Source organism: Ranitomeya imitator, chromosome 6 (assembly GCF_032444005.1).
Source record: "Ranitomeya imitator isolate aRanImi1 chromosome 6, aRanImi1.pri, whole genome shotgun sequence".
Taxonomy (NCBI): Eukaryota; Metazoa; Chordata; class Amphibia; order Anura; family Dendrobatidae; genus Ranitomeya; species Ranitomeya imitator.
Window position 1 is genome coordinate 94,848,123 of NC_091287.1, and position 27,517 is coordinate 94,875,639.

At 46.0% G+C, this 27,517-nt stretch overlaps 1 protein-coding gene across 4 annotated transcripts in view; it reads right to left on the minus strand.

Annotated features, from left to right (window-relative positions):
• LOC138642037 (probable serine carboxypeptidase CPVL) overlaps positions 1-27,517 on the minus strand; it is a 133,473-nt gene that overhangs the window by 95,859 nt on the left and 10,097 nt on the right. For 3 of the 4 annotated variants that reach the window (XM_069729930.1, XM_069729932.1, XM_069729933.1), the window contains exons 2-3: positions 3,746-3,932; positions 1,213-1,331 (exon numbers count right to left, since the gene is read on the minus strand). In XM_069729930.1, the coding sequence (XP_069586031.1) occupies positions 1,213-1,331; positions 3,746-3,932 (306 nt within the window). Of the gene's footprint in view, positions 1-1,212; positions 1,332-3,745; positions 3,933-19,981; positions 20,048-27,517 lie in introns of those variants that run through there. The other variant, XM_069729931.1, reaches the window with a different exon arrangement.

The following is a 27,517-nucleotide window of genomic DNA, read 5'->3' on the forward strand; positions in this document are numbered from 1 at the left end:
CTTGAGTACGGAGTGACGTGTATCCAATTCTTTTTCTATGTGACCACACAGATGGCGTCTCTCCTCGGCACTGCACAGGTGGAAGGAGTTGTGTGGCAAGTGCTCCACTGGAGCTGAAGACAGTGAAGATTTAAAGTAATTAGGGCAAGGGAGAAGAAATGAGAGTACATTGAATGGAGAGAGGGGGAGGGGAGAGGGACGTGCACAGACAGTATGGAGAGGCACGCTAGCTGAAACGTGTTACGGTGAGCCAACTCCCCTGTTCCCTCTCCCCCTTTTATGACTGGATGGAGAGTGTTGGGGAATGAGTGCAGACAGTATGGAGAGGGGGAGAGTGTCAGGAGACCATATAGGATGAGAAACATGTGAGGGGCACAGAATAGAGACTGGGGGGAGGTAGTGTGGGGGGGGAATAGTGTGATGCCCCAGCAAAGGAAGAGACAGTATGTTGAGAAGGGGTGGGGAGGTGATGAGTGAGTGCAGTAGATGCTGAGCAGTATAGGGGGGACACCGAGGACAGTGAAGATGGGCTCCAGCATGGCAAGGAGAGGGTAATGTGGAGTGTATGTCATTTTGAGCAGGGAACACAATGAGCAGCAATTATTTATTCAGGGGCATTATAATGACAGTGCTATTTTTAAGGGCTTTGTGTGAGGGATGTGCTGCACAAGGCCAGAAAAGATAGTAGTAATGGTGGTCCTAGTGATGCATGCATGCATGTAGTAATGGTGGTCCTAGTGATGCATGCATGTAGTAATGGTGGTTCTGGTGAAGTATGCATGTAGTAATGGTGGTCCTGGTGACGTATGCATGCAGTAATGGTGGCCCTAGTGTGCAAGTCGCATATGAAATTACTGGTTACATGACAATTGCACAACCTGTGTAAGGAGTGGGTTGTTGCAAACATCCTACATATACCACTGTAATCCTCTACAGAGTCATAAAAACAGATTAGCAACCCCCCCCCAAAAAAAAATAATAATAATTTTTGAAGTCCTATCAATGGTCTAATTTTCCAGTGATTGTCTAGGGAGGCGATATACAGGGGAGCGAGCTGAATAATCCAATGCCTGCGTTTCGACAATACCTGTCCCATGGCCACATACACCATGGAGTTCTATAGCATTTTGTAGCTGGGGCTTCATTGGCAAGAAAACTTAGAAGTGGAAGAAATGCAGGAGTCAAAATAGAGAAGGCAGATTCCATTCCTACCTGTGCAGGGACAAACCAGAAGAAGAGGTTGCTGTCATAGGTCTTGTTCACGGTGAGGTATCCTGAGTAACTTTTCACATTTGCTCCTGGCAGTTCTCCTACAAGGCTCAACTCCCGAGCTGAAATAAAAATTACTACATGTCAAGCAAATAATACAGATAAAAAAACCTATGAGACCTGGTGTTATTCAGATTTACATCGATTGCCATTCATAGTGGTATACATGAATGAGGAGGGGTGGGGTGGCACATTACATGGTGGCTGCCTTGAAAGACAGGATTTGTAGGAAGGTCCCTTACTAGATCTTGCTTCTGTGGTCTGCCAAAAAAAAAAAAAAAAAAAAGTGATTAAGGTCTTTCAGTACCAGTTACTTTAATTTGGACTCCTGGCCTTCATGAAAAAAAAAACATTTGGCCACAAAATTTGTTGCATTTGCGCCTTTGTCTAGTTTTTGGTGTTTTCCCCCCCATTTCCACCTTTTATAAGTCATTGTGGGCAGATGGGCTTTTCGGATTTCTAGTTTTTGGTTAATCCATCAATTGTGACTTGTTAAAATTGTATACATGTACTGCAGACCATTGCCTGGAATGCACACCTCAGTTCTTGCAACATTTTAGCAAAAAACAGACTGGCTGCAGTGGTACTGTGCCATATGCTGCTATCACTGCTGCACAGCAAAGACCACCAGGAAGCAACAGAGCAGCTGCAGGGAATTTATCAGGTAATAAGTGGTTATTTTGCCATATTATGGCAAACATTTTTTTTATTTTTCCCTAACTAAGGGGGTGATGAAGGGGGGTGTGAGTTACTTTTATAGCGGGTTTTCTTTAGCAAATTTTTATGATTGGCAGCCGTCACACACTGAAAGACGCTTTTTATTGCAAAAAATAATTTTTTGCGTTACCACATTGAGGGCTATAATTTTTCCATATTTGAGTCCACAGAGTCATGTGAGGTCTTGTTTTTTGCGGGACGAGTTGACGTTTTTATTGGTAACATTTTCGGGCACGTGACATTTTTTGATCGCATTTAATTCCGATTTTTGCGAGGCAGAATGACCGAAAACCAGCTATTCATGAACTTCTTTTGGGGGAGGCGTTTATACCGTTCCGCGTTTGTTAAAATTGATAAAGCAGTTTTATTCTTCGGGTCAGTACGATTACAGCAATACCTCATTTATATTTTTTTTATGTTTTGGCGCTTTTATACGATAAAAACTATTTTATAGAAAAAAATATTTTTGCATCTCTTTATTCTGAGTACTATAACTTTATTTTTTCGCTGATGATGCGGTATGGCGGCTCGTTTTTTTGCTGGACAAGATGACGTTTTTAGCGGTACCATGGTTATTTATATCAGTCTTTTTGATCGCGTGTTATTCCACTTTTTGTTTGGCAGTATGAGAATAAAGCTTTTTTTGCCTCTTTTTTTACGGTGTTCACTGAAGGGGTTAACTAGTGATATAGTTTTATAGGTGGGGTCGTTACAGACGCGGCGATACTAAATGTGTACTTTTTTTTATTTAGATAAAGAAATGTATTTATAGGAACAATTTTTTTTTTTTTTACACTATAACATTGCCCCAGGGGGGGCATCATGTTCTAGTGTAAGGGCTTGTTTTCGCTTGCGAGGAACACGTCCGTGTCTCGGATGTGGAAACAAAGCTCTGGTGCCGGCACTCCGGAGCGGAGCATGCGGGCGCATAGCAACACATGCAGCCGCACGCTCCGTTCCGGAGTGCCGGCACCAGAGCTTAGTTTCCACATGCGAGACACGGACGTGTTCCTCGCAAGTGAAAACAAGCCCTAAGATCGCTGAACTGACACTTTGCTGTGCAGTGTGTCAGATCAGCGATCTGAGATGCACAGCTGCAGGCTTCACAGTGACTGCTCTGAGCAGGCGCTCTGAAGGCACCTCCCTCCCTGCAGGACCGGATGCTGCAGCCATCTTGGATCCGGGCCTGCAGCGAGGAAGGAGAGGTAAGAGACCCTCGCAGCAACGCGATCACATCGCGTTGCTGCGGGCGTCTCAGGGAAGCCCGCAGGGAGCCCCCTCCCTGCGCGATGCTTCCCTATACCCCCGGCACACCGTGATCATGTTTGATCGCGGTGTGCAGGGGCGGTCTGTGACCGCTCCTGGCACATAGCTCCGAATGTCAGCTGCGATAGGCAGCTGACACCCGGCCGCGATCGGCCGCGCCCCCCCCCCCCGTGAGCACAGCCGATCGCTATGACGTACTGTCCCGTCGAGGGTCAGAAAGGCCCAGGGCACCTCGACGGGATAGTATGTCTAAGGTCAGAAAGGGGATATATAATACCACCACATATAGTATGTTATTCAATTTTACCACATTTTTTTGCTTCAAATATTTTTCCCCCATTTTCCACCTCAAACCTGGGTGCGTCTTATAGCCTGAAAAAAACGGTAGTCAAGAAATTCAGAGTTTCCTCCCATTCTGCTTAACTGATGCCTCCAAAAACACAAGTACTAAACATGGGGAACGGGAACTCAAGGAAAGACAATTGTTCCTCACCTTCATCGATCTTCCCACTGTCCAGATAAGGAGTGAGGAATAGCGGATTCCCTGGATCCCCTTTAGTTGTTGGAGGAACCTTCACTCCATTAAACCGGTGACTTAAGTAACTCCTAGCATGTCCTGGTCTGAGGTTACCCACCACCAACACAAGCGTCAGAAGTCTGAGACCGTCCATTCTGGTTCTCTGGGAGGGAAAAACAAAGATTTACTAGAAATGTGGTGAATCTGAACCTCACTCAGGACCAAGTGGTTTCAACACTTCCATTCAGCATAGATTAGGCCTTATTCATACTGTACATTTTGAACCTAAACATAACATGTTTAACCCCTTAGTGACAGAGCCAAATTTTTGAAATCTGACCAGTGTCACATTATGTGGTAATAACTCTGGAATGCTTCAACAAAGTCCAGTGATTTTGAGATTGTTTTTTCGTGACACATTATACTTTATGATAATGGTAAATTTAGGTTCATATGTTTTGTGTTTATTTATAAAAAATATCAGACATTTGAAAAAAATGTTAAAAGATTAGGAATTTTCAAACTTTCAATGATTATCCCTTTAATCCCGATAATCATACCACAGCAAAACATTAATAAATAACATTTCCCACATGTCGGCTTTACATCAGCACCATTTGCAAAATGTTATTTTATTTTGTTAGCATTTTAGGAGGTTTAAAAATGTAGCAACAATTTAAATTTTTTTCAAGGAAATTAACAAAATGTATTTTTTTAGGGACCTATCCATGTTTGAAGTGAATTTGGGGGTCCTATATATAGGGAAACCCCCACAAGTGATACGATTTTAAAAACAGCACCCCCTGACATATTGAAAACTGCAGTCAGGTAGTTTGTTAACCCTTCGGGTGATTTTCAGGAATTAATGCAAAGTGGCATGAGAAAAATGAAAATGTGTATTTTTACCACTTAACTGCCGCTAACTTCTGAACAGGTTACAACAGCCGACAGACTCTAAGGCCGCTATTTGGTCATGAATTGCCATGGCAAACACCAGGACCACACAATCATGATCTGAGACCACCAATTGGGATAAAGAGGGAGCCCCCACACTCTGTTAACCATTTATAATGATGTAGTCACTACTGACAGCAGCATCTAAGGGGTTAAACAGATTTGGAAGATGCAAACACTGATCGTGGCTGATGCAGCAAGTTGTCAGCTATAGTGCACAACCGACAGATGCTGGATTGTTACCTGTATGGGGAGGCTATTCTCTTATATCTCAGGTCAGTTAAAAGGCGTATTGACGGTCACTAAGGGGTTAATGCAACTAATCTGTTATTTAATTAATTTTTTTATGTATTTATTTTTTTAAGTACATCAAAGCTGGACGTACCATACTTGGGTGTGGATAAAGATTAACAGGTAGCTAATGCAATTGACTAACAGCCAGAAAACCATTTATAAAATTGCATGAAAACACATTCAACAAGCAGCACCGTCTCAGGGGGGGCAAATCCGCTTCCATTTAATAGAGCAAAAGCAGAGGAAGCACTTCAGAAGCTAGAGGTGAAGAATATTTAACATTTAATTAAAAAAAAAAAAAAATGCATTCCCAATTCTACCAAGCCATTTTCATGAGCATGGAATGAAATCAGGAACGACATATCAACGTGAGCAGAGGGTGCATCTGGCCATGGCTTGTGAACTAGGAGCACTGAGCCAACACCGGTTCATGTGCAGCAGCCATTCCGTCACTACTGCCGGCATAGTGGTGTGGGTTTGGATGAGAGCTTCCTTATCCCAAAAACACTGTACATTCCTGCACTACTATGAGAGAGCACTGACCAAATAGAGTGCCTCCTGCTACACTGATGAAGGGGGTGGCACAGCATAGTTCTCCTTCAACTGCCACCCCACAGGTGCCAAGATGTCCACTACAGTATAAACAATTAGGTGTAAAAGGTCCCCCCCTCTAATGGCCCCCAAAAAAAAAAATGTCCTTAGCATGGCATGTTGTCATCCAACCACATGATGGCAGTGTGTTGGTTACAAATGATGTGGCGCACCTGAGGGTCCTGTAGCCACAGAGGTACTATACCTCATCCAGAGGTAACAGACTAAGGTCAAGAAACCATAGTCATAAATTAGTCTTGTCAGGATCACCCAGAACAATTTGTGATAGTACCCCGAAATACTTCCTATTGCATAACCACCACAAGAAATTAAGTATAGCAACTCACGACAATATAAAAAAAAAAAAAAAAAGTATTTATTAAACACTAGAAAAACAAAATATGATCCAATAATATTATAATGATACAATCATACAGAGTTGTTTGAATATTAGATAGAGGTGCACCAAAAACACTGAATGTCGCATGCAGGCCCCCCGAGGAAGCTGTGGGCGAAACGCGTGTAGGGGCATGTGTCGGCATTAATGGAGAAAGAAGGGAAAAGACTTTACTATGGGACTAATAGTCCTTTCTGCATGTGTTATACTTTGAGGACTGGACCCTGGTATTTCCCTGTTACATCTTTGCAGTATTGGGTCCCTATAGCGGCTTAGGGCATTATTAAGCACTAGCATTTTTTGTTGTTACAAGGAGTGACTACTGGACTCACTTGTCAGAACCCATGCCTTTCGCTTCTCCATGATGAGACATTCAGTGTTTTTGGTGCACCTCTATCTAGTATTCAAACAACTCTGTATGATTGTATCATTATAATATTATTGGATCATATTTTGTTTTTCTAGTGTTTAATAAATATACTCTTATATTGTTGTCGTGAGTTGCTATACTTCATTTCTTGTGGTGGTTACCTCATCCAGAGGTGTGGTATCCCACTCTCGTAAGGAGGGAGCACTACCCAGGACTAACTCACATCCAACACCAGTTCAGTCGGGGCACCATACTTTTAGGGAGGAAGGCCTCATCCCAGGCTTGATAGGAATGGGTGTTGGGAGTGGGTGGGGTAGGAAGAGTAGGGGAGGAGCTAATTAGGAGGAAAGTGAGAAGGAGGGAGGAGGTGGAGCCAAGTAGACGTGCAGGTCTGTAGCTCCTGATGGACAGAACAGAAGAAGTGGAAATAGGGATAGAAAAAAACTCCCTGAAAGACAGAAATGGTCCTAGGGGCATGGGAAGTGCAGAAGCCACCTGCAGGGCCCACATCCAGAAGTGGATGGACCAAGTCACAGTCAGGGGACCGGCCCCAACTTAGTGAGAAACTGCAAGTCTAGCTAAGGAACCGCAGGCTGTGGCTTCTGCAAGAGTCAGCCACATCCACCCATACTTTGCCAAAAAGGCAGCCATAGAGAATCCAGGGGACAGAACATCGCCCGACCAGGTTCGTGGCTGCTGGCTTGGGACACTGTGGGTAAGGTGCTGGGCAGGAGTAGAGGAAAGCCAGCGTAGAGAGACGGCTAAAGGAAGGCATATGAAGGGAGTCCTGGAAGGGTGCATCCCAAACTACCTGAGAGTTTGCTGGGCCACAGACCCGAAGGACAGCACACCCGGCTGGGTGCCATAAAGAACTGCAAGTAAAAAGTCTTTCCAATTGCACCTGCCTGGCATAGCCACCATCACTATCTGATATCTACACTACATCTCCCCTGGGGTTAGCTCTACCTGTGGAGAGCTGCACCAACACAGCTGCATCACCATCTTCCCCAGAGGATCTGAACTGTAGCGGCCACATTTCCCCTTTTCTCCATAGACTATTTCCCACTACACTTCATCCCCTTTAACTGGATGCCCAGGGCCATGGACCGGGTCACTGCTGCAGTGACCTTACCCTTTAAGAAATGCTGTGTTGGACCCAGTACAGAGTATACCCACAGCTTTATGGGGCACTCCAATGACATGCCACGGCATAGAATAATACAGCCTTAGACTGAAGGGCCTAGCGCGCTTGTAAGTCAGTGTTCACTAGCCAGACATCTCCGTCACTCCATCCATACAAGTAGTTACAAGAGATGGGCGCAGCAGTCTCACGCTAAAGTTGTAATAAACCGTAGACTGGAGGAGTGTGCAGCCAAGATTCACACTTTCCCCATTCCTATAGCCATTTGCCTGCCGCTTGTTTTTGTAGAAATTAAGGATTTTTATGTACTGTGCACTGTAAATTAAAGGGTGCTGTTCAAATATTTTAAAAAAAATATAACACCCAATTACACTTATTTTGCCTGTTGGTTTTTCCAGTGTGAATATGTCACTAATACTATATAAGTTCTGTAATGCCACATTAAGTTTTTTTAAAGGGGTTTTGCCATTAACAAAAGCTTTTTAATCACTAGATCTTGGAATAATTTCCACAATTGGTTGTGTTACAAAAAAAAAAAAAAAAAAAAGATATTCCTGTGCTGAGAATCTTATAAATGTGCCCCTGCTGTGTACTGTGTAATGACTGACCGTACAGGAACATGGTCTGATCATACCAGAGCTCCTGGGCAGGGAAGGAAGCAAGAGAGTATACAGACAGGATAGCACAGGAGCATGGAATAAGCCATATTAGGGCTTGTTTTTTGTGAGACGTTTTGGCTTTTTAATGTATACCATGGTTTTATTCTTTTATATACACGACTGATTGCTTTTTATTCACTTTGAGAGTCTGTATGATGAAAGTGAACATATCTGGGTGAAGAGTCACTGGATGTGATGCTGATTAAATCCAACAAATAATTTCCTTGTAAACCTGACAAAGTTTTCAAAGTCAATGTGTTTCGAGGTCAGTGCAGGAGCTCTTCATCAGGACAAACCCACTTTGATTGTGTCCTGATGAAGAGGTCCTGCACCGGCTTTGGACTCGTGTCCTGCAGCAGCTGATATGCATTTCATACATGTTGCTTTGGTGCAACACCAGATTTACAGCATTCGTACAGAATAAATAACGTGCCAATTTTATAGAGCGGGTCGTTTCAGACAGCTATACCAATTGTATATTTTTTGTTTAATCAAAACGTTGCGTTGCAAAGTGGCTGTGTGATTTGTGCGCTTTTTTATTTACGTATTTTAGTTTTTCACTTGGGACAAGTATATTTTTTTACTTTGCTTGCTGGTCTCATACACAGCGGTACTCCTGTACTGCAGTGCATGAGAATAGTTAGCCACTGAGCCTGTGAGACCCAGCTTATAGCTGGATCTCACAGGCCACTGTACCCTGGGGTCACCACATGACCTCTGAGTACCATGGTAACCATTACTTCCAATTCTCATCTGGGGATCCGATGGTAAGCAAGGGGGTGTTGTGGCCTCCTTGCAACCAATTAAATACAGCTAGTGACAGCATTAGGGTGTAAATCAGCCCCAATTCGCTCCAAAATCATCCAGGGCCGATACCCACAGGAATTGCTGCTGCCAGGCGGCAATATTCCCCAGTGCTGTTAAAAAGCAGTGCTCAGGAATAAGGCCCCGTAATGAAACGTGTAGCGGTAGTTAAGGGGCTAAATCTATATATATCTATCTTCTATATATATAATTGTCTAAGGGTTATTCCGTCTGTCTGTCTTTCTGTCTGTCTGTCTGTCCTGGAAATCCCGGCTCTCTGATTGGTCGAGGCCGCCAGGCCTTGACCAATCAGAGACCGACACAGCATCGACGTAGAAATCCCGCGTCTCTGATTGGTCGAGGCCGCCAGGCCTCGACTAATCAGCAACGGGCACAGCGACGATGATGTCATAATGGTTGCCATGGCGACGATGATGTCAAAGGTTGCCTCGACCAATCAGCGACGGGCACAGTCTGCCGCGAATTCTGGAATCATCATTGTCCATATATTACAGGGACATGCATATTCTAGAATACCCGATGCGTTAGAATCGGGCCACAATCTAGTATATATATAATTGTCTAAGGGGTTTTCTGTCTGTCTGTCTGTCTTTCTGTCCTGGAAATCCCGGCTCTCTGATTGGTCGAGGCCAACAGGCCTCGACCAATCAGAGACGGGCACAGCATCGACGTAGAAATCCCGCGTCTGATTGGTCGAGGCCGCCAGGCCTCGAGCAATCAGCAACAGGCACAGCGACGATGATGTCATAAAGGACGTAGACATCTCACGTTTCTGATTCAGCGACGGGCACAGTGTCGACGTAGATGTCATAATAGTTGCCATGGCGACGATGATGTCATAAAGGTTGCCTCGACCAATCAGTGACGGGCACAGTGTGCCGCGAATTCTGGAATCATCATTGTCCATATACTACGGGGACATGCATATTCTAGAATACCCGATGCATTAGAATCGGGCCACAATCTAGTATATATATAATTGTCTAAGGGGTTTTCCGTCTGTCTGTCTAGGAAATCCCACGTCTCTGATTGGTCGAGGCCGCCAGGCCTCGACCAATCAGCGACGGGCACAGTGACGATGATGTCATAAAGGACGTAGACATCCCGCGTCTCTGGTCGAGGCCTGGCGGCACAGCGACGATGATATCATAATGGTTGCCATGGCGACGATTATGTCATAAAGGTTGCATCAACCAATCAGCGACGGGCACAGTCTGCCGCGAATTCTGGAATCATCATTGTCCATATACTACGGGGACATGCATATTCTAGAATACCCGATGCATTAGAATCGGGCCACAATCTAGTGCTTTATATAAAAGGCATTGTCATTATGCATTGCTGATAGCACCACCATATTCCACAGCGCTCTATAGACACTGTCCCCATTGGGTTCACAATCTAGATCCCCATCATTAAGTCTTTTGAATATGGAAAGAAGCCAGATTTGAACCCAGGACCCCAGAGCTACAAAGCAACAGTGCTAACCACTGAGCCACTGTGCAGTTGGGGCAGTATAGTAAGGACAGCAGCACCCCACTATGTGCCAATAAGTTATAGGTCCATTGAGGATAGACAACTGTGCAGGCCTCCTCCACTGGTGCTAGTGAAGCCTGGGGTTCAGCCACTCCACAAGTCCAAGCATGGCCTTACAGGAATCTGCTAACAAGGCAAGGTATTGACCAAGGGTCATTGTGATGTGGTGAAATACTGGGGGAATCTGCAATTGGACATTTGCTATAGGAACCTTCCTTCGTGTTCAGACTCCGGGTCTTTAAAGCCCAAGCCGTTAGATTTTAGGTGATAAGAATGGAAAATTTCAACCAAAATGATTAGTTGGGTAGAACGGCCATTTCAAATGAAATAACAGACCATGAATGTCTAATATGAAGTTGGCCATGCTTCAGTATACTGACTGATGAAAGATTTCATCTATGATCTTTCAATAAAATAGAAAAACACTGCTCAGTGTCTTTCTGACCACGTACAACCCGGCAAAACTACTTGTAACAGCCAATAAGGACAGAAAGGTGTGCGGACAACTGAGTAACAATCATTCAGCAGATGATCATTTGGTCAGAAGTTAATATTCAATCCATCTATGTATATGGCCAGATTTAGAGACAATGGTGTCATTAATGAGATGACTGGGCAAGAAAAACTGCAGAACTGATAAATACCATTACAAAGTGGCATTCACAGAATCTGCACCCACATAGGTGTGAAAAATGAAACTGTTCAGCAACTTACAGCAGTTTTCCTCCTGTGATCTTGGCTTCCCCTTGTTATCAGAGATCTGATCTATTCACACCTCTATTACCTTGCACATTTTTATTTTTAAAATAAAGCACATGAAGAGGAAAGAGGATCTCACTGAGCAAGAAGCAAAACATTTCCTGTTAACAAAAATAAATGTTTTATGCCATAGACAGACATTTCTAATTCATACAATTTAGATTTCTAGACGAGGAGCCAAGGGATCAGCATTGAACAGTCCCACCAAACCCAATGTCTGAATTCAGCCTTATTATGGTGGCATGCCGATAAAAAAATACAGATAACACCCATCAGGGGAATATAGCAGCCTCACCAGCTAAGGTGCAGGTTCCAGCCTCAAGGTCTGAAGAAGCCCACAACAACCCGCCTTGTTATTCTGCATTAAGAAAAAAAGACTCCAGTTGAGAAGCCGGTGTCAGCGAAGTGTTGTAATAGTTCTATTAGCAAATTAACCACAGTACCAGGACTGCACACAAGATCTGCAGCAGCAGAAGGCAGGGCTTTCCAATAGAAATTCCTCTTATTAGAATGTGGTAATGCAGCATATAGGAAAGCTCACAGCATTGCCTAGAATATGGGAATAACTTGCAGCTGTGTGTGAACAGGACAAGTCCAGTCTGGAAAGTTGTGAATAAGGTCTACGAGACAGGTACAAAAAAAAAAAAAAAAAGCGTCTTTTGATCAGTGGATTTGCAACACAACAGTTCTACTCCTAGAGTAGGTAGGTGATAGTTATGTCAACTTGGTCATGAAACACATGAAGTTAGCAGTTCGTTTAGCACCTCCAGCAATACATTTTGCACATACCAATGCCATGGCTCAAATGAGCATCACCTGTTCTTCCCCAGGCTGAGAGCCCTGTGCATGCAACTCCTTTCTTAAAGGGTTGTTCACTACTAGGACAACCTCAAACTAAATGACCAGTCCTGATAAAATAGAGCCTATACTCACACACACCCCCCTCCCCATGCCAGTGCTCAGCCCATGGTGTAAGCACTCGCTTCCCCAGGGGCTGTGATGTGGAGTTGTGCCACATGTTGCCAGTGCCCGATCAGCGCTGGGGTCACCATCTACACCTTTGTACAAACTAAACATTTGGAGGAAGCCAAAGATGCAGCTTATCCCTGGATTCCTCTTCATGTTCAGTAGTGTCTGTAGGTGAAAACCGTGACGCCAGCGCTGATTGAGCACCGGGCATCATGTGCATCATTGTGTCATTTCACTTCATCACAATCCCCAAGACCACAGGTGCCAACTCTGCTGGACCGCTGCCGACATGGGAGGAGTATAGGCTTTGTTGTTTTATCAGGATCTGAACATTTAGGTTAACCCCTTAGTGACAGCCAATTTGGTACTTAATGACCGTGCCAATTTTTGCAATTCTGACCACTGTCACTTTATGAGGTTATAAATCTGGAACGCTTCAACGGATCCCGCTGATTTCTTCGATATTACTTGCGATTATTTATGAAAAAAACGGAAATATGTCGAAAATTTTTAATTTAATTTAGCAATTTTTAAACTTTGTATTTTTATGCCCTTAAATCAGAGAGATATGTCACGAAAAATAGTTAATAAACAACATTTCCCACATGTCTACTTTACATCAGCACAATTTTGGAAACAAATTTTTTTTTTGTTAGGGAGTTATAAGGGTTAAAAGTTGACCAGCAATTTCTCATTTTTACAACACCATTTTTTTTTTAGGGATCACATCACATTTGAAGTCATTTTGAGGGGTCTATATGATAGAAAATAACGAAGTGTGACACCATTCTAAAAACTGCACCCCTCAAGGTGCTCAAAACCACATTCAAGAAGTTTATTAACCCTTTACGTGCTTCACAGGAACTGAAACAATGTGGAAGGAAAAAATGAACATTTAACTTTTTTTTGCAAACATTTTAATTCAGAACCATTTTTTTTATTTTCACAAGTGCAAAAACAGAAATGTAACCATAAATTTTGTTATGCAATTTCTCCTGAATACGCCAATACCCCATATGTGGGGGTAAACCACTTTTTGGGCGCACCGCAGAACTTAGAAGTGAAGGAGCGCCGTTTTACTTTTTCAATGCAGAATTGGCTGGAATGGAGATCGGATGCCATGTCACGTTTAGAGAGCCCCTGATGTGCCTAAACAGTGGAAACCCCCCACAAGTGACACCATTTTGGAAACTAGACCCCTTAAGGAACATATCTAGATGTGTGGTGAGCACTTTGAACCCCCAAGAGCTTCACAGAAGTTTATAACGTAGAGCCGTGAAGAAAAAAAAAATAAAAATTCGCATTTTTTCTACAAAAATGATTTATTTGCCGCCAAATTTTTATTTTCACAAGGGTAACAGGAGAAATTAGACCACAAAAGTTGTTGTGCAATTTCTCCTGAGTATGTCAATACCCCATATGTGGGGGTAAACCACTGTTTGGGCGCACCACAGAGCTTGGAAGAGAAGGAGTGCCGTTTTACTTTTTCAATGTAGAATTGGCTGGAATTGAGATCGGACGCCATGTCGCGTTTGGAGAGCCCCTGATGTGCCTAAACAGTAGAAACCCCCCACAAGTGACCCCATTTTGGAAACTAGACCCCCCATGGAACATATCTAGATGTGTGGTGAGAACTTTGAATGCCCAAGTGCTTCACAGAAGTTTAGAATGCAGAGTCGTGAAAATAAAAATATATATATTTTTTTTTTTTTTACACAAAAAAGATTTTGTAGCCCCCCAAGTTTTTATTTTCACAAGGGTAACAGGAGAAATTGGACCACTAAAGTTGTTGTCCAATTTTTCCCGAGTACGCTGATGCCCCATATGTGGGGGTAACCCACTGTTTGGGCGCACGGCAGAGCTCAGAAGGGAGGGAGCACCATTTGACTTTTTGAGCGCAAAATTGGCTGTCGTGTTTGGAGACCCCTTGATGTACCTAAACAGTGGAAACCCCCCAATTCTAGCTCCAACCCTAATCCCAACACACCCCTAACCCTAATCCCGACCCATAATCCTAATCACTAACCCTAACAATAATCACAACCCTTACCCAGGGCCGTATTTGCCACTAGGCACTTGAGGGCACGTGCCTAGGGCGGCGGGATGCGGGGGGGCGCCCTTGAGCTAGGTTTTTTCCTTTTTTTTTTTTTTTTTATTTTATAAAACTCCGGGGTCAAGTTTCCGCCCCCCCTCCTCCCTCCCCCCTTCCCGCCCCCCCCTCCTCCCTCCTTCCCGCCCCCCTCCCTCCCTCCCTGAAGACGTAATACTCACCTTCCTCCAGCGGTGGCTGCAACTGCGTCTCAGCGCCGTCCTGTCTTCAGCGGTCACATGGTACCGATCATTAAGGGTGATGAATATGCGCATATTCATCACCCTTAATTAGCGCTACCATGTGACCGCTGAAGACAGGAAGGAAGACGCTGAGATGCCAGGAAGTTCTGTGCTGCGCGCCGGTGAGAGGTAAGTATGACAGGGAAAAAAGTGGGGTGCCGTGCACACAGGGGAGGAGGATGGGGAGCCATGCATACAGGGGAGAAGGATGGGGAGCCGTGCATACAGGGGAGAAGGATGGGGAGTCGTGCATACAGGGGAGAATGATGGGGAGCCGTGCACACAGGGGAGAAGGATGGGGAGCCGTGCATACAGGGGAGAAGGATGGGGAGCCGTGCATACAGGGGAGGATGGGGAGTCGTGCATACAGGGGAGAAGGATGGGGAGCCGTGCACACAGGGGAGAAGGATGGGGAGCCGTGCACACAGGGGAGAAGGATGGGGAGCCATGTACACAGGGGAGAAGGATGGGGAGCCGTGCACACAGGGGAGAAGGTTGGGGAGCCGTGCACACAGGGGAGAAGGATGGGGAGCCGTGCACACAGGGGAGAAGGATGGGGAGCCATGTACACAGGGGAGAAGGATGGGGAGCCGTGCACACAGGGGAGAAGGATGGGGAGCCGTGCACACAGGGGAGAAGGATGGGGAGCCGTGCATACAGGGGAGAAGGATGGGGAGCCGTGCATACAGGGGAGAAGGATGGGGAGCCGTGCATACAGGGGAGAAGGATGGGGAGCCATGAACGCAGGGGAGAAGGATGGGGAGCCATGAACGCAGAGTGGGAGGATGGGGGAGCCATGAACGCAGAGTGGGAGGATGGGGGAGCCATGAACGCAGAGTGGGAGGATGGGGGAGCCATGAACGCAGGGGAGAAGGATGGGGGAGCCATGAACGCAGGGGAGAAGGATGGGGAGCCATGAACGCAGAGTGGGAGGATGGGGGAGCCATGCTTGCAGGGGAGAAGGATGGGGGAGCCATGAACGCAGGGTGGGAGGATGGGGGAGGCATGAACGCAGTGTGGGAGGATGGAGTATAAATATGGAGTATAAATACTGGGCCCTATAAGGGGGACACAGTGTGAGAGGACAGTGTGAAGAGGGGACTGGTATAGAAAGGAGAGGACAGTGTGAAGAGCATGTACCATAAGAGGGACAGTGTGGGGGTCATACTTTGTGCAGACAATATAGTGAGGGGCAATTTTTTATTTGGGAGCATTATAATGACACTTGTATCTTTAAGGGCGTCATGTGGAGACTTTCTGCAAAAGAGCGGCGAAGATGGAAGTCTGCAGAGACGGCTGTGGATGAGAAAACTCATCATGGGATCTGGACAAGATGAAGAAAAGGAGAACGGCTCCAGAGGCGACGTCATCTATCAGGTACCTGGATGTAAATGTTATTTGTGATGCTAACTCTCATGTTTTTATATATGTTAGGAGATTTAAAGGGACACTGTCACCTGAATTTGGAGGGAACAATTTTCAGCCATAGGGGTGGGGTTTTCGGGTGTTTGATTCACCCTTTCCATACCCGCTGGCTGCATGCTGGCTGCAATATTGGATTGAAGCTCATTCTCTGTCCTCCGTAGTACATACTGTACCTGCACAATCTGCAATCTTGCCTTGCGCAGGCGTGTACTATGGAGGACAGAGAATGAGCTTCAATCCAATATTGCAGCCAGCATGCAGCCAGCGGGTAAGGAAAGGGTGAATCAAACACCCGAAAGCCCCGCCCCTATGGCTGAAAATTGTTCCCTCCAAATTCAGGTGACAGAGTCCCTTTTAAAGGGGATGTCCAGGCTTGTGATGAGTCTGCAGTCATTCTTTGTGACTGCAGACTTCTGAATTCTCACAGTGCACACTGCACGCTGTCAGGATTCTCTCATGCTGGGGATTTACATTAATGCGATCACGTGCTGACTAGACATGCGTGACCTCCGTCAATGAAAATGAACTGAGCGAGGCCGGGCACATCTAGTCAGAATGTGGTCAGAAGTCTACAAATCACATACTTGTGCTGACATGACCGTCCACCGGCAAGGGAGAATCCTAAAAGTGCAGTGCATGCGTTGTGAGAATTCAGAAGCTGCGATGTCAGGATTCAGCTCTGCAAGTTCCAGTAGTCGTCACATGGACACGTCACTCATATGCGATTTTTCAGACTTAGGGTGTGTGTCCACGTTCAGGATTGCATCAGTATTTGGTCAGTATTTTACATCAGTATTTGTAGCCAAAACCAGGAGTGGGTGATAAATACAGAAGTGGAGCATATGGTTCTATTATAGTTTTCCTCTAATTGTTCCACTCCTGGTTTTGGCTACAAATACTGATGAAAAATCCTGACCAAATCCTGATGCAATCCTGAACGTGGACACATACTCTTATGGTCCTGTGACATCGAGCTTCTCTTCTGCTTCTCTTAGTTTTTCACTGAACATTGAGAGCATTAGGGAGAGGAGCTCGTGGGTACATGACTGAGTGTGCAAATCACATATGTCCTTGGCGGAGGGGGGGCACCAAAATGAATTCTTTCCCCGGGTGCCAGAAACCCTAGATACACCTCTGCTGGTATGCTACTGCGAGCGGTGATTACCGGGTGCGGTGGAGGGAGGTCTGTGCACAGGCAGTGAGGCAGGGACTGAGGGTGTGCACAGAGAGGATGGAGACCCGGAGACTGCCCGTCCCAGTCTACGCCGTAGCCTAGAGCCCTCATTATCATAGGAATATGGCAGTTAATAAATTGCTTTTCTGAAGCTTTATAGTGTAGTTTTAGGTCAGGGAGGGTTGGATAGGGATGAGCTAGCAAGGTGCAGGGACAGGTAATGATGGCTACTTGCGAACATGTGCGGCAATTGCGGTTTTGCACTTACGATGATACATAAAACACTGCTAGTAGTGTTTTTTCTCATTGCTGCAAGTACCGCATTTGCCGGATGGCGGCAAAACCGCAAGAGCCGCACATGTCTGTAAGTCCCATAGGGAATGAATGAGGCCGAACGCAGTGTTGCCCTAAGTGATCCATTACGCGGCAGATGCGGAAAAACTGTCGGATCTGCTGCAAAAGGCGACTTTCACATCAGCGATTTTTGCCAAAGTCACTGCCGATAGTGTCATACTCACCAAAGGGGGAGGCAGCACTAAAAGTGCCTAGGGCAGCAGAAACTCTAAATACGGCCCTGCCCTTACCCCAAAACAACCCTAATGTCAACCCTAACCATAACCCTAATCAAAACCCTAAATACAACACACCCCTAATCCTAATCTCAACCCTAACCTCAAACCTAACCCTAACCTTAACCCTAATCCCAAACCTAACCCTAATCCCAAGCGTAACCCTAATGCCAACCCTAACCCTAATCCCAACTCTAACCCTAACTTTAGCCGCAACCCTAACCCTAAGGCTACTTTCACACTTACGTTTGGCATCCATCGCAATCCGTCGTTTTGGACAAAAAACGGATCCTGCAAATGTGCCCGCAGAATGCGTTTTTTGCAATAGACTTGTATTGCCGACGGATCGCGACGGATGGCCACACGTCACGTCCGTCGTGCACTGGATCAGTTGTGTTTTGGTGGACCGTCGGCACAAAACGTTCAATGTAACTTTTTTTGTACGTCGCGTCCGCCATTTCTGACCGCGCATGCGTGGTCGTAACTCCACCCCCCTCCTCCCCAGGACATAGATTGGGCAGCGGATGCATTGAAAAACTACATCCGCTGCCCACGTTGTGCACAATTTTCACAACGTGCGTCGGTATGTCCGACGCATTGCGACGGCCCCGTACCGACGTAAGTGTGAAAGAACCCTAACCCTAAATTTAGCCCCAACCCTAAATTTAGCCCCAACCCTAACCCTAATTTTAGCCCCAACTGCTCTTCTCCTGCCGGCCGGCAGATGGCGACAGATAGCGGGCGCAGTGCGCATGCACCCGCCATTTTCTGTTCCCATGAAGACGCCGGCGGCCAGGAGGAGCAGCAGGAGGACCCAGGGACACCGGTAAGTATAATAGGGTCCCCAAATCCCCCTATTTCTCTGTCCTGATGTGCGATCACATCAGAGGACAGAATTACACATTGCTTTTTTTTTTGCGGTCGCCGGTAAACAGTTAATTACCGGCGATCGCAAAACAGGGGTCGGTCAAACCGACCCGGATCATGTTCTTTGAGGTCTCGGCTACCCCCGGTAGCAGAGACCCCAAAGATCCTCCCGGTGCCGGCCAGCGGGCGCACTTCGCATGCGCCCGCCATTTTTTTGCCGGAAAAAGATGGCGGCGCCCATCGGGAGCCACGAGGAGCATCGGGGGAGACAGGTGAGTATCGGGGGGCTATTGGGGACCCCATTTCTCTGTCCTCTGATGTGCGATCACATCGGAGGACAGAGAAATTAAAAGGGAAATCGCGTTTTGTTTTTTTTTGCGATCGCCGGTAAACTTAATTACCGGCGATCGCAAAAGCGGGTCGGTAAAAAAAACCCGAATCATGTTCTCTGGGGTCTCGGCTACCCCCGGAGAAAATCCGACTCTGGGGGGCGCCATTTACTTTCCACAGTGCCGTTAATTAAAGGCGCTGTGGTTTAACCCCTTAATGACCGCCGATACGCCTTTTAACGGCGGCCGCTAAGGGTACTTAAACCACAGTGCTTTTCATAAATAATCGCAAGTAATATCGAAGAAATGTTACCACTAACATGAAGTACAATATGTCACAAAAAAACAATCTCAGAATCAGTGGGATCCGTTGAAGCGTTCCAAAGTTAAAACCTCAGAAAGTGACAGTGGTCAGAATTGTAAAAATTGGATCGGTCATTAAGTACCAAATTGGCTCTGTCACTAAGGGGTTAAGTACCCTTAGCGGCCGCCGTTAAAAGGCGTATCGGCGGTCGTTTAGGGGTTAAGAAGGGACTGTCCTAGTAGTGGACAACCCCTTTAAAGAAGTCTTCCCATCTTGCCAACATTGAGGCTTAGTAGAAGATCCACAGAAATGGATGTGCAAAACTGGCCTAATGATATGTTTACATGGTGAATTTTTGCAGGGTTTTTCCTGCAGGCACAACCTGGTCTCTTGGCAGTAAGGCTGTGTGCCCACGAGCTGGAGTAGCAGAGGTTTGGACACCGCTAACCTGCACTGCATCCAAAGAGCTGCGTAAGAGGTTACAATCACAGTGGACTGGATTAAAAGAAAACACATGCCTGCTATGCTATTTGACGCTGCGTAAAACATTGCTATATCCTGATCGTGGGCACTTGGCCTAAAGAAGCTGGGTTGTGCTCGTTCCTGTTGGAGGTTTTTGGTGCGGAGCATGTGTTATTTGTCTACAGCATACGTTTAATAAAGTTATTCATCAAAAACGCACTGATTCATTGGCAAGAAAAAAGTCTTAGTTACTCACTGGTTAACGGTGTTTTTCGGAGTCCATGACAGCACCACGGAGAGGAGATCCACCTTTCAGGAACAGGAAACCTACAGATACATAAGAGCAGCACAAGAGGACCACTGAGGTTAATGACATAAGTTGTAATATTGCTATATATAAATTAACTATCCACCACGAGTGGACTATATAAAAGAAGGGAAGAGGTGTATACCCAGAACTTAAGACGGGAGGGTATGTACAGGTGCTGTCATGGACTCTGAAAAACACCGTTAACCGGTGAGTAACTAAGACTTTATCGGTCGTCCATGACAGCACCACAGAGAGAATTACAGAGTAACTATTTAGGAAGGGACTACAGCTTCCAGCACCCTTACACCAAAAGAGGTCTGAGGAAGCACCCAGGTTCAATCTATAATGGTTATAGAAAGTGTTTGGAGAAGACCAAGTAGCAGCCTTACATATTTGGTCGATCGAAACAGTGGAATGCGCTCTTAGACCTTCAGGCGCAGGCTTGCCCTTTGAGACTTATGCCAGCGAGATAGCCTCCCTGATCCACCTAGCGTAGGTTTTGATACTCTATGACCTTTCCTGCTACCCGGATAGGACACGAATACATCTAGAGTGTGTAGTTTCCTTTCTTTATCATTAGTAGGATTAGGGAGGAAAGATGGAAGAACTATCTCCTGTGTTCTATGGAATCTAGACACTACTTTAGGAAGGTATGCTGGATCAGGGGAAAGTGTCATCTCTAAGTTGCATGTAAGGGGAAAGCCTGGATAACACCTGGATGTCGCCTACCCTACGAGCTGATGTTAGGGCCACCAGGAAGGCCACTTTAAGAGACAGGTTTTTAATAGAAGCCAAAGAAATTGGCTCAAATGGATCTTCTGACATGGCCGTGAGGACTAAGATTAAGTCCACGGCATGACCCAATTGGCCTACGCCTTTTTGCCGCCTTAATGAATCTACTGATCCAATAATTTTCAGAAATGTTGTAGCCAAAGAGGGCCCCTAAGGCTGACCCCTGTACTTTAAGAGTATTTGGGAATAGCCCCATATCAAACCCCTTTTGCAAAAACTCCAATATCTGGTCTATTGGTGTTGAATGACCAGCTACTGTCTGCTACTGTCTTCCTGGAGCAGAACAATATTGTATCATACAATTAGGTTCTGTAGAAGGACGTAGATCCGGGGATTTATTATGATGGAATATAGGCTGAACTGGATGGACAAATGTCTTTTTTCAGCCTTACTAACTAAGTTACTATGTTACTACCCCCGAGTTTTAAAGAAATCTTTTCCAGATCCTGATGTAAATTTTAGTGGTGATTATTTTTCTGCTTTTGAGCAGAGTGTTAATCAGGCCTGGCGAGAAACCTCTATCTCTTAACAGCGACCGCTCAAAATCCACACCGTCAGATGAAGGCCAACTGCCTGAGGATGGTAGACTGGGCCCTGGGATAGGAGATCTGGAATGTCTGGTAAGACCCAAGAGTCGGACACGGACATGGTCCTGAGGCATGAAAACCACATCCTTCTGGGCCAGAAGGGGGCAATTACTATAACTCTGGCTTTGTCCTTCCCGATTTTCCTCACCAGAGGAAGTAGAGACAGGGGAGGAAAGGCATAAGTTAGCCTGAAGTTCCAGTCTATGAGGAGGGCGTCTACTGACAGGATTTTCTCTGGGGTTCAGAGAGCAGAATTGTCACTTTTCTGTTTTCTTTTGTGGCAAAAAGATCTACCTCCGGTTGACCCCATCTTTCTACAACGAGATTGAAGATAGCGTCGTTTAGTGACCATTCTCCCTGCCTCAAGGTGTTGCGGCTTAAGTAATCCGCCATAGTATTTTCTGCTGCTCTTATGTGAAGAGCTGTCAACGAGAGAAAGTGCTGCTCTGCTAATTGGAACAGACAATCTGCCACGTTCATCAGGGATTTGGAACGGGTTCCACCTTGATTGATATATGCCACGGTGACCCGATTGTCGGAGAATATCCGGCCCTGTAGACAGACAAGGAGTTTAACTGCCTGCTCTACCACCATTAACTCCTTCAAATTAGAGGACATTTCCGTTTGAAGCTGGTTCCAAAGTCCCTGAATTATAATCTCACCCATGTTAGCCCCCCAACCAGAAGGGCTAGAGTCTGTGGTGATTATACAGGTTACGTTGTATTCCAAGGGAACCCCCGTGGATAGGTTATTTCGGTCTAGCCACCATTCAAAGGGATATAATAGTGTTTTGGGACAAGGTCAGCTGGCTCTCTAGGTGACCCCCCCAAAAAAATTTGTTGTTGTAACACCTTGCTCTGAAGTATGCTTGTATGATACTGGGCCCATCGGACCGCTGGAATGCAGGAAGAGAGAGGGCCTAACAGACATCGCTCTTCTAAGGGACATGGTGGGGTTTTTAGAGGCATTTAGCACCTGAAGGTGCAGGCGACTTATTTTCTCGTGAGGCAAACGGCATTCCTGATTCTGGGAATCCAAGGTCAGGCCTAAAAATTGCTACACCTTCATGGGCTGTAGCCAGGACTTTTTGACATTCAGTAACCATCCTAGACGCTCCAGGGCAGACATTACTTTTTGTAGTTGTTCTAAACAGTGCTCCTCTGTTTTACCCACTATGATTAGATCGTCCAGGTAGGGGATTATCAGAATGTCAGACTCATGGAGGTGGGCCATTACCTCAGCCATGACCTTAGTAAATACACAAGGGGCGACCGATATGCCAAAGGGGTGAGCCCTATACTGAAAATGTCTGACCACCCCATCTAACCGGACCGCTACCCTCAGGAATCTTTGGTGTCCTGCATAAATTGGAATATGGTAATAGGCATCCTTTAAATCCAACACCATAAAGCAGTTTTTAAACAGTAGTTTTATTGCAGTATTAACAGTCTCCATTTTAAATGGTTGTATGGTCAGAAAATTGTTAAGAGCCCTAAGGTTGATAATAGTTCTGTAGGAGCCGTCTGGTTTACGCATCAGGAATAGAGGAGAGTAGAATCCTCTACCCGTTCTCCTTCCAGAACCTCTGATAGAACTTTCTTACTGAGCAGGTCGTGAATTTCTGTTTCCAGGGCCATCTGTTCTGCTGCAGAAGACCTGAGCGGGGTAACCCTGAAGAAATTATGAGGGATAGAGGAGAACTCTAGCCGTAGACCCATAGCTATTATTCCCAAAAGCCAATTGCTACTGGAAAGTTTGGACCAGGCTGGGTAGAAGGCAGATAGTCTACCTCCCACCGGGGCGACTAGTCATTGGGGTGGCTTTTTGATCTCACGGGATGGCTCCTGACGTCCCCCACCTCCAAACATGAATCCAGTACCTCTTTTTATCGTCCCATCTGCCCTGGTCCTGGGCCAGCCTTCTGCGAAAGAATTTTTCCCTGTGAAGGGATGCCTATAAGAAGTGGTCGGTAGACTGGGAATTTTTTTTTTTCTCGTCACCGGCCTTCTCCAGTAGTTCGTCTAGAACCAGACCAAACAGGTATTCTTCACACGGGATAGAGCAAAGACGGGACCTGGCCTGAATGTCGCCGAGCCAACACTTCAGCCATAGGGCCCTGCGTGCCGCATTCGATAAGCCTGCAGCCCTAGCAGCCATCCTTGCAGAATCTGCAGATGCATCTGCGAGAAAAGCAGCGGCATTCTGGATAGTCGGTAGGGATTTTAATATGGAATCCCTAGAGGCTCCATCTTCTAGATTATACCCTAGTTGGTCCAGAAACACCATCATTGATCTGGCTGTGCATGTCGCAGCTACTGCAGGTCTTAGAGCACCAGCCGACATCTCCCAAGTCCCTTTAAGGGTATGTGCACACGTCGGGATTTCTTGCAGAAATTTCCTGAAGAAAACCGGAAATTTTCTGCAAGAAATCCGCATTTTTTTTTTGAGTTTTTTTTGCGTTTTTTTTTAGCATTTTGCAAGCGAAATTAGGTTTGAAGTAAAATCGGGAGACTCTTCCACCACTTATGGGAGCGGAAAAAACCCTATGTAATTTAACTAGTACCACCGCTATACTAAATATAAATATATTACTGTAAAAGTCAGAAGGACTGTAAAACCTAGAATTTACCGGTCAATCTGGACATTCACAGAGGCTGTCGGTAAAAGCTCAAAATGAAAAGTAAAATTGGACTTTTACTGGTGAAGTCTTGGTAAATGTCTTGGTAAATGTTAACATTTTCTCAACAGCGTTGGTAAAAGTCAGAAATATCTGTGTGAAGATGGAGCATCTGACTAACAAAGCGCTGTTGGTAAATGTGCACATTTACCACGGCTTCTTGGTAAATGTAGCTGAGAAGGGTGTAATAAATTGCGTTTAGTTAACTTTTACCACCATCATCTGCTGGTCAGAGTCAGAATTCTGTGACTCAAAGTTACTTTTACCAACACATGCTGGTAAATGTAAAGGTTTACCAATTCGCCCAGGTAAAAGTCCAAAATCGTTCGTTTATATGGAATACATCTGACTTACCAACGATGTTGAGAAATGTTAACATTTACCAAGACTTCACTGGTAAAAGTCCAATTTTACTTTGTATTTTGAGCTTTTACTGACGGCCTCAGTGAATGTCCAGATTGATCGGTAAATCCTAGGCTTTACTAATATATATACACGGTATATATTATATACATAGACACACACACACACACACACACTCCTTACTCCCTGCCGTCTGTCACACACGACTGACAGTCTTTTAGGGTAGGCGTCTGGCAAAGGGCAACCACATAGTGCACACTCATTCTTTGCTTTACCAGCGCACTTTTTCCCCTAAGGAAAAAACATAGGAAAAGATTGCATCAGGGTACATTCACGAAGATCTTACCCAGGCAGCAGCAGTAGGTACCGGATTTTTGGGGGAACGAACTGGAACCTTCAGTCTAGACGAAGTCTTGCGTCTGGGCTGTTCACTGCGTCCATGGGTCTTCGGCTGGGGGTTAGCATGGGACCTTTCCAAGGCTCTGTCCTGCTCCAGCAGACCGACGGGAGCTTCTGGCTCATCCATTGCTGCAGATGTGCTCATTAGCAGCCCTGCAGCCTTTTGTGTGGCTATATATAGCCCTTCCCCCAGATCCAGATTGTCAGCAGGTGTGGCCAGTGGTACCGCCCCCTCCCTGTGTGGCCACCAATACCCCTACAGCCTCCGGCTGCCCCCCCACGCCGCCGTCGCTGCACATGGCTGCAGCACAGCGGCGTCTGCAGCAGAAGCCAGCGTCCGACTTCCGGTTTAGGCCCTGGCCCCTGCTGCGTCACTTCCGGTATCAGAAAGATCACACAGGGACGTGCAGGGAAGCCTGGGCATGGCGCTGCCGGCCAACCCCGCCGCACACCGCCAAGCCCCCCGGCAGGATGACCTACAGGACGCAGGGGCTCCAGGAAGACCGCACGGACCCGGGGGGAGGGAGGTGGAATACTCACCTCCGTTGCTGGCACTTGAGACGGACATCCTCCAGACTCTGCTCCGCTCACTGTCATGGAGCCCTACCCGGACCCACCGTGGTGCTTCCAGGGATCCACACTGCCCAAGGTAGGAGACCCCCTCGCTACCAGAGTCGGACAGCCGGCCTGGGTATTCCAGATGAAATACGGATTTATCTGTAGGGCATCCTGTTCTCCAGGAACAGGAATCCAACTGATGCGTGGGAGAGGTGCCGCCCATATGTATCTCTAGGTTTCCTGTTCCTGAAGGGCGGATCCCCTCTCCGTGGTGCTGTCATGGACGACCGATAATCTATAAGATGCAAAAACACTGATAGAATTGACATGCTGCAGTTTTCCAATTCAGTTGGGTGTGCATAAGATTTCAGAAATCTGTTTTTGCAGGTAAAAAGCAGCTTTTAATTTGTATAAAAAAGTGTGAACATCGCTGTTATGAATTAATTTGTCCTGTTAGCTCAGGAGCAAAAAAAAGAAAAGAAAAAAAAAATAAGCATAGGAAGTGCAGATCGGGGAGGTTTTCAGTCGGACTATAAGGAACTAGGCCAGGTATGTGTAACAAAGACTAAACAATTTTGGAAGTTTCTGTTCCACTGCTGCTCCAGGTAGTTCAACTATATCTGTTTTTCATGACTTCCTTGTAACCGTGCCCCCCTCAAGGTCAGAAGGTGACCCCATTTGCTGTACATTGTTTTACGATGTAACAGCTGCAAATAAAAGATTTACTGATTAAGAAAAAAGTTACAGTAGAATTTTATTCTTTTCTCCCTAGACAAAGAAAAAAAAATTTTTTGTTACTGCTGTGATTACTGTCCTGGAGAATCGTTGCCAGGTAAAAACTACTGAGTTTTCCCTTTCGGTTTCCATAATATTGCATGTGGATAGAAAGTTACAGCTCTTGCAAGAACAGAAGGAAAAAACTAAAGCACAGAAGGCTCACTCACATGAGCACATAACATGGCGGTGTGCTGTCCAATGCTTTAAAAAAGTGGTCCCCAACTCCAGGCCTCGAGGGCCGCCAACAGTGCAGGTTTTCAGGATTTCCTTAGTATTCCACAGGGGTTGGACTCATCACCTGTGCAGATGATCACATTACCACCGATGCAAAACTAAAGAAATCCTGAAAACCTGCACTGTTGGCGGCCCTCGAGGCCTGGAGTTGGGGACCCCTGCTTTATCAGATAGCCCAATGTTATACTATGGGGAAGTGCAGATCTGCCATTATTTTCTCATGCAGATTTGGCATGAGAAGATCTCAGCATGCTGGTGGTGCTGCCAAGAATCAGATCGCACTCACCCATACAAGTCTATGGGTGCGTGCGAAACATCGGACTGCACTCACCCATCGCCCGAGTCTGATAGTGTTATAAAATGGCAGCCTACAGCCCATTAGCAGAGATTTCCAGCTTACAAGGTGCAGACAACACCCACACAATGCAGATGAGGACACAGAAGTCTAAGCAGTTATTTTTGTGGTAAGTGTAGCGGTGGAGGGGACAGCAGAACGAGCTACAGAAACCCAGACAACTTGTCACTTCCTATTCTAATAGAAAAAGGACAAAGATTCCAGGAAACTTAGGCTACTTTCACACTTCCGTCTTTATAAAGACGTTGCAATGCGTTCTGTGCAAAAAACGCATCCTGCAAAGTTGCCCGCAGGATGTGTTTTTTGCACATAGACTTGTATTACCAACGCATCACGATGTATGGACACCCGTTCCATACGTCATGCACTGGATGCATTAGTAATTGGCGGACCGTCGTCACAAAAAAAGTTCAATGTAACGTTTTTGTGCGACGCATCCGCCATTTTCAACCATGAATGCGCGGCCGAAACTCCGCCCCCTCCTCCCAGACTGCAGAATGGGCAGCAGATGCGTTGAAAAAACTGCATCCGCTGCCCACGTCGTGCAGTAATTTCACAACGTCCGTCGGCCCGACACATTGCAACGGGCCCGTACCGACGGAAGTGTGAAAGTAGCCTTATTTGAATCAAAAATGCTGTATGCAAAGTAGAATAACATCAATTGTTCAGTTTCCCATGTATGACATAAGCCGACATCAGCACAGGACCTGCTGAAGCGCAGCAAGCGCAAAACGGCAGTC